The 16,245-nt window shown below is 57.2% G+C and overlaps 1 protein-coding gene across 1 annotated transcript in view; it reads left to right on the top strand.

Moving 5' to 3' along the window:
- Suclg2 (succinate-CoA ligase GDP-forming subunit beta) overlaps nucleotides 1-16,245 on the top strand; it is a 171,991-nt gene that overhangs the window by 124,363 nt on the left and 31,383 nt on the right. Inside the window, exons 8-10 of the mRNA XM_077793498.1 lie at nucleotides 1,581-1,742; nucleotides 3,652-3,794; nucleotides 6,974-7,070. Coding sequence (XP_077649624.1) covers nucleotides 1,581-1,742; nucleotides 3,652-3,794; nucleotides 6,974-7,070 — 402 coding nt within the window. The remainder of the gene's footprint in view (nucleotides 1-1,580; nucleotides 1,743-3,651; nucleotides 3,795-6,973; nucleotides 7,071-16,245) is intronic.

The raw sequence follows: 16,245 nt of genomic DNA, 5'->3' as shown, positions 1-16,245 counted from the left end.
ATTATAGGATTCTGTCATGATGATTTCAGTGTTCTGGAAGGTAATTACTCATTCCCTGCAAGTGCCCAGTGTGGGCGGGGTGGTGGGCAGTCTGTGGCAAGATGAGGGACTCAGGTGGACGCCAGCTTCCATGGGGTGCTCTCCTGACCGTCAGTGCTCACCTCAGGGGGTCGTGGTCCAGGTTTGGTTTGTCAGGTGTTCATAGAGGTCAGCACGTAGTTCTGCATGGATCTGCACCACAGTGTGTGGATTCCTGGTAGGAAGAGCCCTGGGACGCCCCCTCCCTGGGGTCTGACCCCGGGATCCCCGAATGCAGGGTGCTTTCCCCGGAGGCCAGTAGACTCTGCCGCGGCAGCCTCTGTGTTTCAGTGGGACGGTCCAGGTGACTGTTTCCCCTTCCAGGGTCGGTGCCCTCAGCCGTGCCAGGGCAGGGACACTGTGCTTCCTCGCTCAGATCTGCCTGCCCGTCAGGGTCAGAGCTAAGTAGAAGGGTTCAGGTGGCAGGATCTCACTACACCTCTGTTCCCAGGGAAGGTGGCTAAGGTGTCGGGTGCACGCCCCACCCGCTGCCCCAGGCCTGCACCTCCATGCAGAAGTCTCTGTGGATCCAGGACCGTGCTTGGGACCCGTCCCCGTGGGGAAGTGAGTTCTGCTGTGTCCCGAGCTGCCGGCACCAAGGTGCAGCAGAAGGTGTGAGCAAGCTGTGGCTGTCTGGCCTGGCCTGGGGACAGACTGTCTTGTTGTGTAGGTCGAGCACGGGAGTCAGGGTGGCCCTGCTCTTAGCAGACCTGGGAGCTGTGAGTCGGGGCGAGGGTCCTGGCTCCCATTCTTTCACATAAGGAAACTGAGCCCCAGAGAGGAAGTGGGTGACGCTCGTCAAGGTTAGGGCTAGTGGTATGTGTTGGAGACTGCTGAAGAGTGGCTTTCAAGTGCTCTCACAGAAAAAGGAAAGCTAATCAGGAAAGTGTGTTCCTTTGTCCACCTCTAGCCGTCATTTCACATGATGTGTGTGTACCAACACGTCATGCTCTACGCACCGTGAACAAAGACATCACATATTTATTCAAAAATTTTAATACAGAGAGACTTGAGAGGCACCAGTCAGATGAAAAATCCTGTATTCCGCCCCAGTGTACTTTCCAGTAAAGGAAGATACGGATGAAAATTGCACTTTGCGAGGCAAAAGGACCAGGGAGGACAGGATAGTTACTTGGCTTCTCTCCTTTTCCCCCTCTGGAATCAAAAGGGATACTCAGCTGTCACTTGCTAAGGACGAGAAGCCCCACAGACAGAGTGAGCCCAGCTGTGTGGGCCGAGCAGGCCCGTGGCCTGTCACCCGTGGCCTGTCACCCGTGGCCTGTCAGGGGCGGCGGCAGCTCCCGTGGGTGTTGTAGTGACAGGGACCTGTGGGTTGAACCCACCTTCTGGAACTCAAGCCCCTGAGAACAGGACGGTGCCCCTGTTGTCCCTGGCCCCAGAGTTTCCTGTCTGTGACTGAAGGTCACGTCTCTGCCAGCCCGAGGGGATGACCCACAGAGCCCCAGTGGGCGCTCAGCTGTGCCCCTTTTCTCCTCCTTCAGTTGTCTGCTTTGATGCCAAGATAAACTTTGACGACAACGCCGAGTTCCGCCAGAAGGACATATTTGCCCTGGACGACAAGTCGGAGAACGAGCCCATCGAGAACGAAGCTGCCCGGTACGACCTCAAGTACATCGGGCTGGACGGGAACATCGCCTGCTTCGGTGAGAGTCCCCGGGGCCATCGGGGTGTTGCTGGATTCTTCTAGAATCGAGCAGCCCCAGGGTTCCCAGGTGTTGGTTGCCAGGAGCAGGTGCAGGCAGGGGTCTTAGGAAACCCTCAGAGTCAGCTCTCAGCGTCCACTCGGAGGGCCGTGGGCACAGCCAGGTGGAGCACTCGCTCGTCATGAGAGAGATCCAGAACGCTCTCTCTGGTCAGCCCCCACTGGTCTAGAGGAGGGCTTCTCCACCCTGGGCCTCCTGAGGTGTGGGCTGCTTCTGAGCTGGAGGGGCGGCCACGGTGCTGTGGTCAGCCATGTTCCTGCGTACAGATCCCACGGTGAAAGGCACAACCCTGAGCTGGTGTCCAAACCTCCCTGGTGGAGAATCACTTCGCCTGGTGAACTGGTGAAACACCCCTTGCCCCAGGACTCTGTGCCAGTGTGTGGGGCTATTAAGGAGATTTGGGTTCAAACCAAAATTGCTGTTTCAAAGGAGGAAGCAGACCCTCCCTGATTCTGTGGTAGCTGAATGAGAAAACACTTATTCACTTTGTCAGCCTGTTAATAGAACCACCAATTCCTCCTCGTTGCCCCTGTGTGTAAGTGGCTCATTCAGCAGAGGTAAGGACGGGTCGGTAAAGGCATAAAGAATCCTGTTATTCTGCACAAGGCCACAGCGCAGAGATGTATAGACTCCCAACTTAATTGCACAAGTTCCTGTCTCTAGTAGAGACGATTCAGTGCTCTGGAAACTGAGGTCTGTATCTTAATGGAATTAAAATAAAAAAGATTTGTGGTGCATTAAACCAACAGCATCACTGTATTCAGAACTGAAGAGACCTCATCCCGTGGTTTGCTGTTCAGTACAGTAGAAAATAACATCCTGTCCTCAGTGGTCCCAAAGCTCTGGCTCTGCACTGGAGCAGTGAATGTCAACGTGGCAGGCCACGCACAGCGTCTGATCCTGATGATCTCATGTGCTCCCTGTGTTGTAGGCACTTGGAGCAGGGAAGAGCGCGGTGTGTTGAGAGCAAACTAGACGCAGATTCTTTGCAGCCTCTGTGGAAGTGTGCATGAATGGACCGGGCTCCCATTCACACGTTATAAATTGCTCCAAGATCCGGTGTAAACCGTTTTATCTTAGTTTCCCAAAGACTTAATTCAATTAGTCACAGTCTTAGGCTTGTCAGGGGAATTCAAGGGTCTCAAAAGTGAGGGGCTGTCACCATTTCTGCTGTTTGGAGGTCCTCCCTGCCTCCCTCCCTGGCTTCTTCTCCTTTTTCTCCTTCTAACCTGAGAAAAGCAATTCCACATAATTAAGCTAAGAAATGCAATCGATCCGTAATATGTAGCTCTGGAAATAAGAATTTCAATGTTAAAACCCTTTACTTGGTTGCTTCAGAAAGACTGCTAAGCAGTTGCCGAATCTGGAATCTAGTTTTATTAAGTGGGTCGCTGGTGAGCGTTTCTACAGTAATTCACAGAGGACCAGGGGTGGAACGTTGTTGTGGGTCTGTCGTTTGGGCTCCGGTGGCTGCCTCCAAGGGATGCCCCCTGTGACCAGCATGTCCTCCCAGGCACACAGTGGAAGGGGCTCTGCTCCTCTCAGGCCTCTCGGGCTCCTGGCCCCCTCTCACCACTGTGTCCACGCTCACTTGGCCTGAACTTGGCCTGCAGACCTTGCTCCTCACTGGCTCCCCTTCCTTCCTGCTTTCTGCATCTCCACAAGTGCTCCCCATTCCCAGTTGGAAATCACTTCCCGACTCTTCCTCATGAGCGTGCATGCACGTCTGGGGTGGAGTAGAGTCCCCACGGGGCAGGCGTGGGCGGGAGTGGCAGGCTGCAGTACTGGGAGGTGCAGCCCTGGGCCTTGCCCACTGCTGAGTGCCTCCTGTCCCCTTTGCATCTCACAGTGAACGGCGCGGGACTCGCCATGGCGACCTGTGACATCATTTTCCTCAACGGCGGGAGGCCAGCCAACTTCCTGGATCTTGGTGGTGGGGTGAAGGAAGCTCAAGTCTATCAAGCCTTCAAATTGCTCACGTCGGACCCCAAGGTAATGCCCGTCTCTGGGGCGACTGCACATGCTCCACTGGCTCACCCAGCAGAGCCGCCTGCTTCCAACTGCTGAGCCATCCACACGTGGGTTTTGTGGCAGGCGGGAGGCCCGCCTCTGCCACTGTCACACACATCGATTTAACTCTCCTCGTGGGCGAGAGGCTTGCACGCAGCCCCCAGGATCTCATTTTGGAGGCTGTACTCACCAAGGCTGGGGAGGCGGACGGCCATAAATAAGATGCAGCAAGTCACACAGTGGAACAAACGCTGCTGGCCTGAGCCCCGAGAGGTGACTCACACTACAGCCACTTGTCCTGTGCTCACCTGGCTGGGAAGGGTCCAGCCACATGCTCCTTCCCTGAAGGTGCCACCAGAGCACTGGGAAGCTGTACCACTGCGGGGCAAGTGTCCCCCTGGGTACCTGAAGGGCCTGATGGCCTCGCCTGCTGGGTGCAGGTTGGTTCCCGTCTCTGACCTCACAGTTTGTAGCACAGGCACTAAGCCCAGCCTGGCCACAGGCGGTTTCCTGGTCCGGAGCTGCCTCTTCTGACCTCCAAACTTTGCAGCAGCTGACCCGTGGTAGGTGACCGGACGCCTTCACAGATGTCCAGTTGTCCTAGCAACTGTGTTCAGTACCAGTTTGCTTCTCTCCAGCCACTCGGCAGGGTGAAGGAGGGTGCTCAGTACATACAAAGACAATTTTTTGAGTGTCCCGTATGTGGTGTCCATTTAATCCTCTTAACGGAACAGTGAGGTCAATATATGCCACCGCCATTGGACATGAAATCTGAGTCGTTGTCTCAATATTGTTAGGGTGTCTAACAAATTGCTACTTAACCGTCTGATCTATACCCAGAAAATCATGAACACAGACAATACCAGAGTCAGGCTTTTATAGGAAATGCAGCCTGAAGTCAAGGCGGACGATTCCCACCCGTGAGCAGCCCGTTGGGGTTCCCGTGCGGCGTGTTTCCTTGTGATATCTTGGCAGTGCTTGCTGTGTGGATATGGCTCACCCCTGTTTCCTCCTCTTCCAAGTGACAGAATCGGGGGTAAGGTACTGTGAGTTGCTCCCTTCCCTTCTCCATTGCCGTCCAAGGTCGCCCACCTTGAGCAGGGTGTTGGCCAAGAAGACCTTTCTGTTGAGCTACCACTACCCGTGGGCCAGGGGGACATGACCAGCCGCCCCCTGATCCTTCTTCCTGCTTATCTTTGAGGGAAGAATCATTTTCTCCCAGAGATTCCCAAACCAGTTTAAATCTGTAGGAACCGTGGACCTGACACACAGCTCCTTCTGCTGCTGGAGCCACAGGGCCCAGAGGACGGATGGCTGTAATAAATACTGGACGTTCAGCGTCCACTGAACCTCAGTGCTGAGGATACAGCGCCCTCGGGGACTAAGTCTGCCAGGACAGGCAGAGGGTTTTCTTTGAAATATCTCTTCTGGGCGGCCGATCTGGAATCTTAATTTTGTAAAAATACAGGGCGGAGAGGGACAAAAAGTTGGCTGCCGAGCGGTTTTGCCGTTGCTGTTGTGGAAACGACTCTTCAGGAGTGCCGACTTTACCTTGTGGAACATTCCCGAGCACTTAGACCCTTGGCGGGCTGCCTGTCGGCTCGGGTGGGTAAAGGTACGTGGGGGCGAGCTCGCTCTCCTTGTGCTAAATCAGGAAAATGGATGCATAGCTCTTCTCCTGGTGCACTTTCCAAGTCCTGAAATCCCAGAGCCCGTTAAAAAGCATGGCGCTGCGGTGGGTATTTTAATCCTGGCGTCGTTTCCGCGATTCGGAGGAGTTGGAAACAGCACAGAGGAGTTGATTCTGCAGGGAGGCTGAAGGAGCTCTGGCAGCAATGACATCAGGTGGAACCCTGTGCACCTGCCCAGAAGCAGAGGTTCCCAGGAGCCAGAGCTAATTGTCTCTGCAGTATCGATCCCCCAGTAGGTACATATCCTGCTTCGTCAGGTGCATATCCTGAAACTCAGCAGCACAGAAGGCCCGTTGGGGGTAAACTTAGATGAACTGATACTAACAGCTACTCGTGGTCACATGTAAACATGATCCTATGGATCAAGTCGAGCACAGATCATTCCAGAAACATATTGGACACGTTTCCACTGATGGTGTCATCACGGAGCTGCTGCCTTTCCCTCGCTGGTGGGTTTTCTCCTGGACCCGACACAGCATCTTCACCGGCACCGGCTGGTTGGTTTGTAGCATGTGAAATGGGTCCGTCTGCCTCACCATCCACACCAAGGCAGCGTCCTGAGCATCGTGAACACGCCACGGTCGCTTGTCTTCAAGCTGGGCTGGAGAGAGCTGGTGGCAGGGTTGACCCAGTCTCGTCCCCCTTTCCATCTCCAGAGCCCTAAGCTCCTGCACTCCTGGACTCCCAGGCAGGGACGAGGGTGTGGAATGGAATCACAAGTGGGGTTTTGAGCGCGGTTGGCTTCTGTTTCCAGGGGTGTCAGGATGAGCACAGGGCGCGTGGGGGCTGTGAGCACCACTGTGGAGACCAAGGGCAGAGCACGGGTGGCCCGTCTCGCACGGACCCCCATCCGCGGCCGAGGCTGAGTAATGGCTGCCTCGGGGCCTTGTTCTGAGACACAGTGGCGAGGGAGTGGCCTGACGCGGGTGCGTGCCCACTGTGACCACAGCCCTGGTGCGGGTCCAGCATGGAGCCGCTCTGCCCCTCACGCACCTGCCGAGAAGGGTGCTGCCTGGCTGAGGGGGGCGTCCCTCGTGGGCTGTGCGACCGATGGCCTGTTAGTCCTGCTGTCCCTCTTTCTGTGGTGGGGCCTCAGGCGTGTTGTGTGACTGCTGCGTGCCTCGGCGTCCCCCCTTCATGCAGTGACAATAAGAACAGTGGCCACCGTACAGGGTCGTAGAGTCAGGGCATCACAGCACGCTGGGCACCTTGTTCAGATACGACCTGCGTGTACACACTGCCCATTGGTCATGAAGACAGTGTGCCCACGTGGCTCTCAGCCAGGTGCCAGAGGAGGGTCGGGTGGGCCCAGCATCCTTCCCTGTCTGCTTTCTCTTGGAAGGCGGCCACTTCCCAACCTGGTAGCGTGGGTGCGTCTCCCCTGGGTTTGAGCTTGATGCAAATAGAACTTTAAGCTGCGCCCTTCTCCTCGCCACCAGCCTTTCCTCCCTGTGACCAACCCGCTGACAGGCGCTGCCTACAGGAGGCGAGGTGGCTTTGGCTCGTGTTTCAGAGGTCAGCCCTGGGAAGGTTGACCCCAATGCTGTGGCCCACAGTGTGGCCCAAGGTGAGGTGGCACATCACGGCAGAAGGGCGTGGGGCGGAGGAGAGCTGCGCGGCTCTAGACGGGTCAGGAAGCAGAGAGCGCTCTGCTCACCACGGGCAAACCATGGACCCCAAAGCCACTTCCCCAGGGACCCACCGCCCCCAGCCCCGCCTGCCTACGGAGCCACCCTAGTAGTCATTAATCCACTGACAGGTCACGTGCTCTCAGTCCGTCGGTCCGTCTCTGAAATCTAGACAGGCAGGAGCTTGGGGGATGCCTCACCTCCTCTGCAGCAGGTACCTGCTGGGTTAGTGCTGGGTTAGCGCCTCTCTCCCCGGCTGGTGAGGCTGAGCCCGCGTCCCTGCCCCTCCGCCCTTTGGATGCTCTCTCTACGCGGCTTTTGCCGAGTCTGTTAAGCAGACAGGGAATCGGCACCCGGAGCCTGGTCTGAGAGCCAGCGTGGCCAACCTTCCCAAAGCACAGAGCAAACTTGAGCTTGGGTTTTGAGTGTTTCGTTCCTTGTTGTTTCTGAAACGTGGACATCTGTGGATGTCACGGCCATCTGTCTGCAGGAAAAGGGGCCCAGTGTCACGGCCTGTGCCGCTTCATGGTTGCTGAAAGGCTAAGAGGACCCTCTCTCTGGCAATAGTCCTCCGCTCAGGCAACCAGGAAAACACAGTCCCGCGACAGAGCCACTAGACATCATCTGGGATAAGTCGGAGGGGACACCAGCTCATTCAGCTCTGTGGCGTGTGCCTCCGTGTCCTTACACACTCAGGCTGGAGGAGTAGCACTGCGTGCCCCATTTCCAGTATTAGTTTACGCAAATAGCTTAAATTTTAATAAATGTGCTTTGGGATTAATATGCCCTAAATGTCTCATGTTTTTAAATTGTTGTACAGTTAGAGTCGATTTAACCATGAAGCAGAATATCGTCTTTTTATCCTGATGCACATTTACATCAGAGGCATGGGGCTATTTAAAGATAAACTGAAATAAAAATTTAAAGAGTTTATTTGAACAAGCAGCATCTCCAAACCAGGGGAGGTTCTGGGGCTCCACTGAGGGGAAGGGAGGAGAAGGCTCTTATGGGGAGCCCAGAAATATGGCAAGGACGGAGTCTGTCTGGTGACAGTCACACAGTCGCTTTATTGGCCTGTCCCACTGAAAAGTCCTGGTTCTGTTACGGTAGCTTAGTTGGCTTAGTTAGACCCAGGGTTTTGAAATGCAGGCGTTGACAAGAAACTGCTCAGGCCTTATGTTTGTGTCTGTCAGTCAGGCGAGGCCACACGCACCCCAGGGGACTCCTCTGCTCCCAGACCCGTCTACAGAGCCACACCCGTTTCAGCACCCGCTTGGGAGCAGGCTGAAGTGCCCCCAGGGCCTGGGGATCCTGTGACTTTGTTCTCCTGTGGCTCCGGGGCCTCGTGACAGTGTGTTTTAGTGACCCCTGGCTCCTGTGGTCACAGGCTTGAACACAGGCCTTGGGGTGGAGCTGAGCAGGTGGGTGCAGGCAGCCTCTTGGTTCTGGTGACCGCTGACACGGAGTCCAAGACGACAGCTGGCCCGCTGGAGCCCACCCCCACCACGTGGCCTCCCTCACACCTAGAAGCCCTTTCCTTTCCTGGAGGGGTGCTGGAAATCGAGCCCTGGGCCTCATGCCCGCTGGGCAGGCTCTCTACACCTGAACGGCAGCCCCGGCCCCTCACTGCTGCAAATCACAGGTGGTACCTCCCACGCTCCAGCACACGTGTACCCTGGACGTGTCCTCGACAGGACGGCCACCACCAGGTGAGGAGGACAGAGGCCTCCCCACCGCGTCGTGGGCCTGTGGTGCTGACCTGTGTCTCCTGGATGCCCAGCCCTGCAGCCCCTCACGCCCTGCAGCCCCTCCCGCCCTGCAGCCCCTCCCGCCCTGCAGCCCCTCACGCCCTGCACCTCAGGGGGACACTCCTGGGTTCCCGTCACAGGACCCTGCCTCTCACAGCATCCCCAGGGGACCAGAGTCACTTCCATCTCCTTGCCGACGTGCTCCCTGGAGCACTGAAAGCCAGGCCCGCTCTGTGCTCCTCAGGACGCAGACTTCATCCCGGGATCTGACAGACCTTGGTGTCTGAGGGAGCCGCGTGCAGCCCCAGCAGCTCCTGGTCAGTCCCGGGTGCTGTCCGTGGCAGCCCTCTAGACTGAGAAGGGGAAATCACGATGCCTGGTAGGGTGGAGACGCGTCACTGAGGAGCTGAGGTTTGGGTTTTCCCCTTGATGTTCCTGCCGTGAGCACATCAGTGGTTGGAGCCGTGATAACGTAAGTCAAGGCCAGGAGTGGCGTCAGGCCTTGCCTCTGTGTCCTCGCTGGACGGATCCCAGTCTGTCCCTCCACGTGGGTCTGTCCAGATTGTTCCTGTGGCCTGTTAGGTCTAGTGTTAGTGCATCGCAGTCAGACACTGTGGCGGGTCAGGGTTGACTTGTTCACCGCTGTGTCTAACAGCTCTCTCCATCGCCGTCTCAGTACTTCCCAGTCCTGGATTCCGTTGGTCTTCCTTCTGTTTGTCTGTCTCTGCTCTACTCCACCCAGGATGGGTGTCTGCCCAGGTGGAGTGAACATGCAGGTGCCTGGCCTAACTCCGTCAGCTTCCTTCCCCTCCCTGCCCCAGGTGCTGCTCCACCTCTGTGGACCTGCTCCACCTCTGTGGAGCCGCCTTCTGTTTGGGGGAGATCCTTTTTCATTCCTTTCTTCTCTCTGGCTCACACAGGCTCTCAGTGTCGAGAGCTCTCGGGTGTCCTGTGCGGGCACAGCTTCAGGTGTGCGGTCGTTTTCTATCATCATTCTCTCATGAAAGTTTTATCAAGACTTTGTAAATGTTTTCAGTACTGGGGGTTGCACCTGGGGGGCTCCACCACTGAGCTAGACCCCTGTGTGTGTGTCATTCTGGAGGGGTCTCCCTAGGTGGCCCAGGCTGGCTTGGAACTTGCCATCCTCCTGCGTCTTGGGCACGGCCACCTCGTCCGTCACACTTACAGTGTCTGGTGGATACTTCCCCAGAAGGGGGTAATTCCTGGTTTAAAGCAAGGTCAAGGAAAGGGCACATTTCTTAGTTATTAGAAAGCTTCCTAGTTGTCTGCAAGCAGTGTTTTCGGAAGCAGCTCAGGGACTTCACTGGACGCGGGTCTGGTTTTCTCTCCTGCTGTTCCCAGGGCACTTGATCCTCACTTCCAGTCTGAGCTTGGAGGGCTGCCTGGGAGTAGGCTTCTCTGAAACTCCACAGGTTGCTGGTCGTTCTGCAGCACTTCCTGGGCCATCCTGGGTGGGGTGCACAGCCGTGGACGCTGGCCACCGAGGCACACAGGTCCCTCCTGCCTCCCTGTCCTCCATCCAGCATGGAAATGTCCCTGCTTCTGTCCTCTTGCACATGTGACTGTCCTGTGGCCTAGGGGCAGCTGAAGGACATTGCTGCTGCTGCTGAGCAGGGAAGCCCTGAGTGTTTTGCAGGAGGGGGCACAGCAGTGCTGCCTGTGAGCCAGTGCTGGTGAGTGACCGTACCTAGAACCGCAGGATGGCGGTACCCCATGATGCACCCCGTGATGCGCCCCGTGAGCAGAGGCTCCTGTAGCCTGCGGGGCCCGAGGGCAGCAGCAGGTGTTGCCTAGCACAGCCTTGGGCAGCCGCAGTCACCAGGACAGCTGCAGATGTCTGTTACCTCCCAGGCCCTGCCAGGCGCCCCCTGGTGGCCGTCTGTGCCTGTCCCTCCCCTTTGGGACTGCCCTGAGTGCTGTTCTGCTTTGCTCTTCCTCCACTTTCCTGCTGCTCTCTCCGTGACCTTCTATGTGTGCCACATCTTTAAAGTGCAGCACTTCCTTGGGTTCCCCGCCAGGTGGGTTTGCCCAACTTACCAGGGCTGGGTTCTCTCTGGCCCTTCAGGGTGCACAGGGCACAGAGGTCCCCCGGGGCGTCTCTGCAGTGCACATTCCCATGTCCGTCACATGTCCCTTTGCCCCACATGAGTGCCCAGCTGCATGCTGTCCGTGGGAGGAAAGGTGGGGGAAGTTGTCCTGCAGCCGTGCATCTCCCGGGTGGGCAGCCTGCACTGTGCCTGGCAGGACCCTGTGCCGAGTGTCATCCAGGGTTAGACCTACCTGCAGGGCCCTGTGGGTGAGAGGGAGGTGTCTGCGGAGGGTGGCTGTGCAGGTAGTTATGCAGGGAGAGGTGGACGTGGTGGGCCTTCCCCGAGGGACTGTGTAGGGAGGTAAGCTGGTAGAAGGGCCAAGAGGGCTGATTCCCCAGCAGCAGTTAGGAACAGCTTCCTGATAAGAGGCCAGGGCCCCACTCCAGGCCCAGGGCAGAGGCCAGGCCCACAGCAAGCAGAGGGTGGCCCTGGGAGGAGGAAGCCTAGGTGTGTCCCGGCCTGGCATCTTGGTGATGCCATCAGATTGGATCCTGCCTCCTGTCCCCCTTGGACTCCCCTCTGCTCACAGGCAGCGTGTGCCTGGGCCTGGCCAGCTGCTGTGTCCCTGTGCTGGACTCTGGCCATGCAGCCCTCGTAGCGGAGAGCCCCCAGGGCTTTCCACCTGAGGCTCGTGAAGAGGACCACCTGCCTGTGGGATCGTGACCTGGAGCAGTGTGGCCCAGGAGGCCACGTGCCCCAAGCCTGGCCTAAGATCAGGTGGCCCGCCTGGCGCCCAGCTCCTGTCGCCCAGGCCTGCATGACGAGAGGTTCTGAGGCTGGCCCCACAGCACCCGGATCCTCTTCCCAGCTGCACCTGCCCCGCAGACCCCTGCTCCAACCAGCCTTCCACGAGATCCTCACTGTCACCTCCGTCTGAGAGTGGTGGCCATGTTGTCACCTCCACTTCAGGCCAGGAGTCAGCTTGGCCTCCTTCACAGGGTGGAGCAAATGCACTCCTCTGTCCCCTTCAGTGAGAGTTTACGCTGTCACGCCAGCCTCACCTGGGACGTGCCCCCACGTGCTCCGCGGGCCCACCTCTGCCAACACTCTGCCGTCTCTTCCTGTCTCCTCCAACACCTCCTCTGTTTTAAGACTGTGGTGCTCTTGTGCCTCTGTGTCACTCTTGACGCAGAGGGCATTGGTACCGCTAAAGGGACTTTGCTCTGCAGACGGGAGGTAAGGGGGTCTCTGGCTGAGGGTGGAGTTCGTCCTCCGGGTTTGCAAAGGCAGTTTCGGCTCCGTCTTCAGTGGGACTTTTCTCCTCCCTCTAAGGGAAGAGGCAGCCGCGGGTTCCATGATTTCCAAATGACTTTCTATAAACTTCGTGAAATTACCCGTGTTGAGCTCGGTCCTTGAAGTGGATCTGATTCCTTTTTGTCTCTGTTACGGTGCCGTCATCTGCTTCTTCCCACAAGAGCCTTCTTTCCTGTTATTGTCTCGGTGCGTTGAATCTTCCCGGCCTCTTCTTCTCCCTCTTCATCGGTGAGTGTTTTGCTGTGCTGCTGTCTCCCGTCTTCTCCTCCCGGAGGCAGCCTGCATGGATTGGCAGGGCTCTCGGCACTGTTTGGGGAGAGGGAAGTGGTCAGATCGTTCAGCATTGGACAAGTGTCGTGATAATAGAGGATTTTAAGATGGAGATGTTGAATCATCTTCTATGTTTGGTCAAGAAAATTGGTTCATAATACTCTGCAGCACAAGGTCTTTGCGGAACCTCTCTTTGACGTGTGAGGAATGGAAAATCATTTTTTATACACGATTTAGAGTTTCTTTACCTGACGGGTGTTCACATCTGCTTCTCTTACAGTCAGTGATCAGGGTGAGTGGTGACCTTCCCTGGGTTCTGATGGTCCCCTCTTTCCACTGTCCCTGGATGGGGCCTGGTGTGGTTGTGTTTCCTGTGTTCAGCGTCTAGGCAGGGCTCCGGCCCTGCTTCCTCTGGTCTGTACATGTTCCGGGTGCCATGTCTCTCTTGCAGTGGCCAGAGGAGCACAGAGTGGCTTCTCTTCCTGATGGTCATCGTTGTGAAGCCCCAGTTCACGAAGGCCACTGCACAGCGGAGTCAGTCCCCTGTGTCGGAGGGTCTACAGAGTTTCATAATACAAAATACATCACCAAATGAGCTCTGAAACCCCCTGACGGCACCTGTGCATTTCCATGCCTGTAAGCGGGAGAGCCCCCGTAGGGTGGGTGACTCCGTGTGGGTGAGAGAGCCGGGAGCTCATTCTCCCAGTCCTTCGGGAGTCCTGCCCCGTGAAGGGACTGGCAGTGGATGTGCTGCTGTCCCCCTCCCATGTGGTGATCAGCGAAGGAGTGGATTTCCGCAGAGCCCTGAGCACACGTGCCGGCTCACAGAACTGGTCAGTTTGCTCTTCCACTGTGTCACAGTCCACGCTTTCTGCCGCTGTGAGGAGGGCAGAAAGGAGGGTTCTGGGAGACTGGCCCATCAGCCCTTCCCGGATCGGCCACCCTCTGCATGGGCAGGGGTCACAGAGCTGCCTCGGCACTGTTCCCACCTCCAGGGACCTAGCAGGGCCCTGCAGAGGAGCGGGCTGACGCGGAAGGGGCTGCAGAAGGTGTCGTCTGTGACCCCCCCTCTTCCTGTCTGCTCAAGGCGAATGGTTTAACACACGCGTCTTGCGTCTTGGCGACCCCCCCGCTGCCCGCAAGCCCGGGGTGCTGACTGGGCTGATACTTGGATATCGCCCGTGGACAGCAGCCACGCCCTCCACACACAGCCCACTGTACAGTGCACCTGGGTCCACGTCCAGTCGGACTCTCCCTGACAGAAGGGCCGCGTCAGCGCTCCCTGCTGCCTGCCAGCCTGGTGCCCAAGGCCAGCTCTTGCCGTCTAGAGCCCACCCCTCCGCTCAGGCCTCCAGAGTCCTTCTGTTCTTCGTCACTGATTCTATTTTCAAGTTTTGTTTTGGTACCAGGGATTGAACCAGGCTCTTAGCCACCGAGCCCCATCCCCCAGGCCTTCTGAGACACTGTCTCGCAAAGTTGCTTACTGCCTGGCTGCGTGACTGAGGCTGGTCTGAACTCATGGTCCTCCTGCCTCAGCCTCCCCGACTCCTGGGATTCCTGGCACGTACCACCACACCCGGATAATTCCATTTTTTAATTAACAGATTTCAGCGTGCCGTGTCGGTGGTCTTTGTTTCCTTCCTTAGATCATTCAGTGCTGTCATCTAGTGTGTTATCACAGAGGATTTGGAAGTCATCATCATCAAGGATGTCTCATTGCAAGTCGACCCTGTAGAATTAGTTTGTGATGAAATATGAAGATCACATAATAAAAGAACTGTTTATTTGATTACAAACTTGTAGTCATCGGATTTCAAATTTGAAACTGAGACACGACGCTTTGGTCTAATCCAGGGAGCTGTTAAAGAATTTCTTTCACTGCGTACGTTAGTAGTGAAGCAAGCATGCACGCACGCAGACACACACAGACACACAACACACACACACACACACACGCCCGTGCTGGAGAGAGAGAGAGAGACGCTGTATCCTAGGGCTCCACAGAAGAGATGACTGTCACCTCTGTGCTGCCGATGACACTACTGCCCACCTTCGTGATGCACAGAGGGTGGCGAGTGCCCTGGACCCGACTCTGTCCAGGCCTCTGTAAGTCTGTAAGGCAGCATCAGACCCTCTAGCTCCTTCTGCGTGTGTGGACCCAAGGCTGCGCAGGGTCCCACCAGGGTGGCATTGCAGCCTGGGGACAAGCTCTGTGCCTCTCCTTTCGTCTCCCCCTCACTCCTCTGCTGCTTGGAGGAAAGCAGGGATGCTGTTGGCGCTCTCAGAGCACATAGTTAGCTGGCCGCGGTCAGTTGAGTCACCTTGTTCAGTAGTAAGATCAGAGCCAGGTGCGTTGTGGCCCAGCCATGTTCAGGACCAGAGACGGGTGCGTTGAGGCCCTGGGGGTATTATGGCCCAGCCATGTTAAAGACCAGAGTCCAGGTGTGTTGTGGCCTCAGGTGTGTTAGGGCCTAAGGAGTGTCATGGCCCAGGTGTATTCATGATCAGAGCCCAGGTGTTTTGGGGCCCCAGTGTGTTAGAGATCTGAGCCCAGGTGTACTGAGATACCAGGTGCATTGAAGATCAGAGCCCAGGAGTGTGCAGCCCAGGTGTGTTCATAACCAGAGCTCAGGAGTGTGCAGCCCAGGTGTGTTGGGTCAACAGGGGTGTCGTGGCCCAGGTGTGTTGAGGACCAGAGCCCAGGAGTGTGCAGCCCAGGTGTATTGAGGACCAGAGCCCAGGAGTGTGCAGCCCAGGTGTGTTGAGGACCAGAGCCCAGGTGTGTGGAGGCACCAGGAGTGTCGTGGCCTAGGTGTGCTCATAACCAGAGTTCAGGAGTGTGCAGCCCAGGTGTGTTGAGGACCAGAGCCCAGGTGTGTTGGGTCAACAGAGGTGTCGTGGCCCAGGTGTGTTGAGGACCAGAGCCCAGGTGTGTTGGGTCAACAGGGGTGTCGTGGCCCAGGTGTGTTGAGGACCAGAGCCCAGGAGTGTGCAGCCCAGGTGTATTGAGGACCAGAGCCCAGGAGTGTGCAGCCCAGGTGTGTTGAGGACCAGAGCCCAGGTGTGTGGAGGCACCAGGAGTGTCGTGGCCTAGGTGTGCTCATAACCAGAGTTCAGGAGTGTGCAGCCCAGGTGTGTTGAGGACCAGAGCCCAGGTGTGTTGGGTCAACAGAGGTGTCGTGGCCCAGGTGTGTTGAGGACCAGAGCCCAGGTGTGTTGGGTCAATAGGGGTGTCGTGGCCCAGGTGTGTGGAGGCACCAGGAGTGTCGTGGCCTAGGTGTGCTCATAACCAGAGCCCAGGAGTGTGCAGCCCAGGTGTGTTGGGTCAACAGGGGTGTCCTGGCCCTGGAGTGTGCAGCCCAGGTGTGCTCATAACCAGAGCCCAGGAGTGTGCGGCCCAGGTGTGCTCATAACCAGAGCCCAGGAGTGTGCGGCCCAGGTGTGCTCATAACCAGAGCCCAGGAGTGTGCGGCCCAGGTGTGCTCATAACCAGAGCCCAGGAGTGTGCGGCCCAGGTGTGCTCATAACCAGAGCCCAGGAGTGTGTGGCCCAGGTGTGCTCATAACCAGAGCTCAGGAGTGTGCGGCCCAGGTGTGCTCATAACCAGAGCACGAGTGTTCTCCTGAGCTGGCCTGTCATTTGCTGGCTCCCTCCTCTTTACCGGCACCCCTCCTCTCCCACCCCACCCTTTGTCTCCTGCCCAGAAAAGGCAGCCGTCTCCCAGGATCACC

This window comes from Urocitellus parryii, chromosome 16 (assembly GCF_045843805.1).
Source record: "Urocitellus parryii isolate mUroPar1 chromosome 16, mUroPar1.hap1, whole genome shotgun sequence".
Taxonomy (NCBI): Eukaryota; Metazoa; Chordata; class Mammalia; order Rodentia; family Sciuridae; genus Urocitellus; species Urocitellus parryii.
This window is presented reverse-complemented; position numbering and strand designations above follow the sequence as displayed.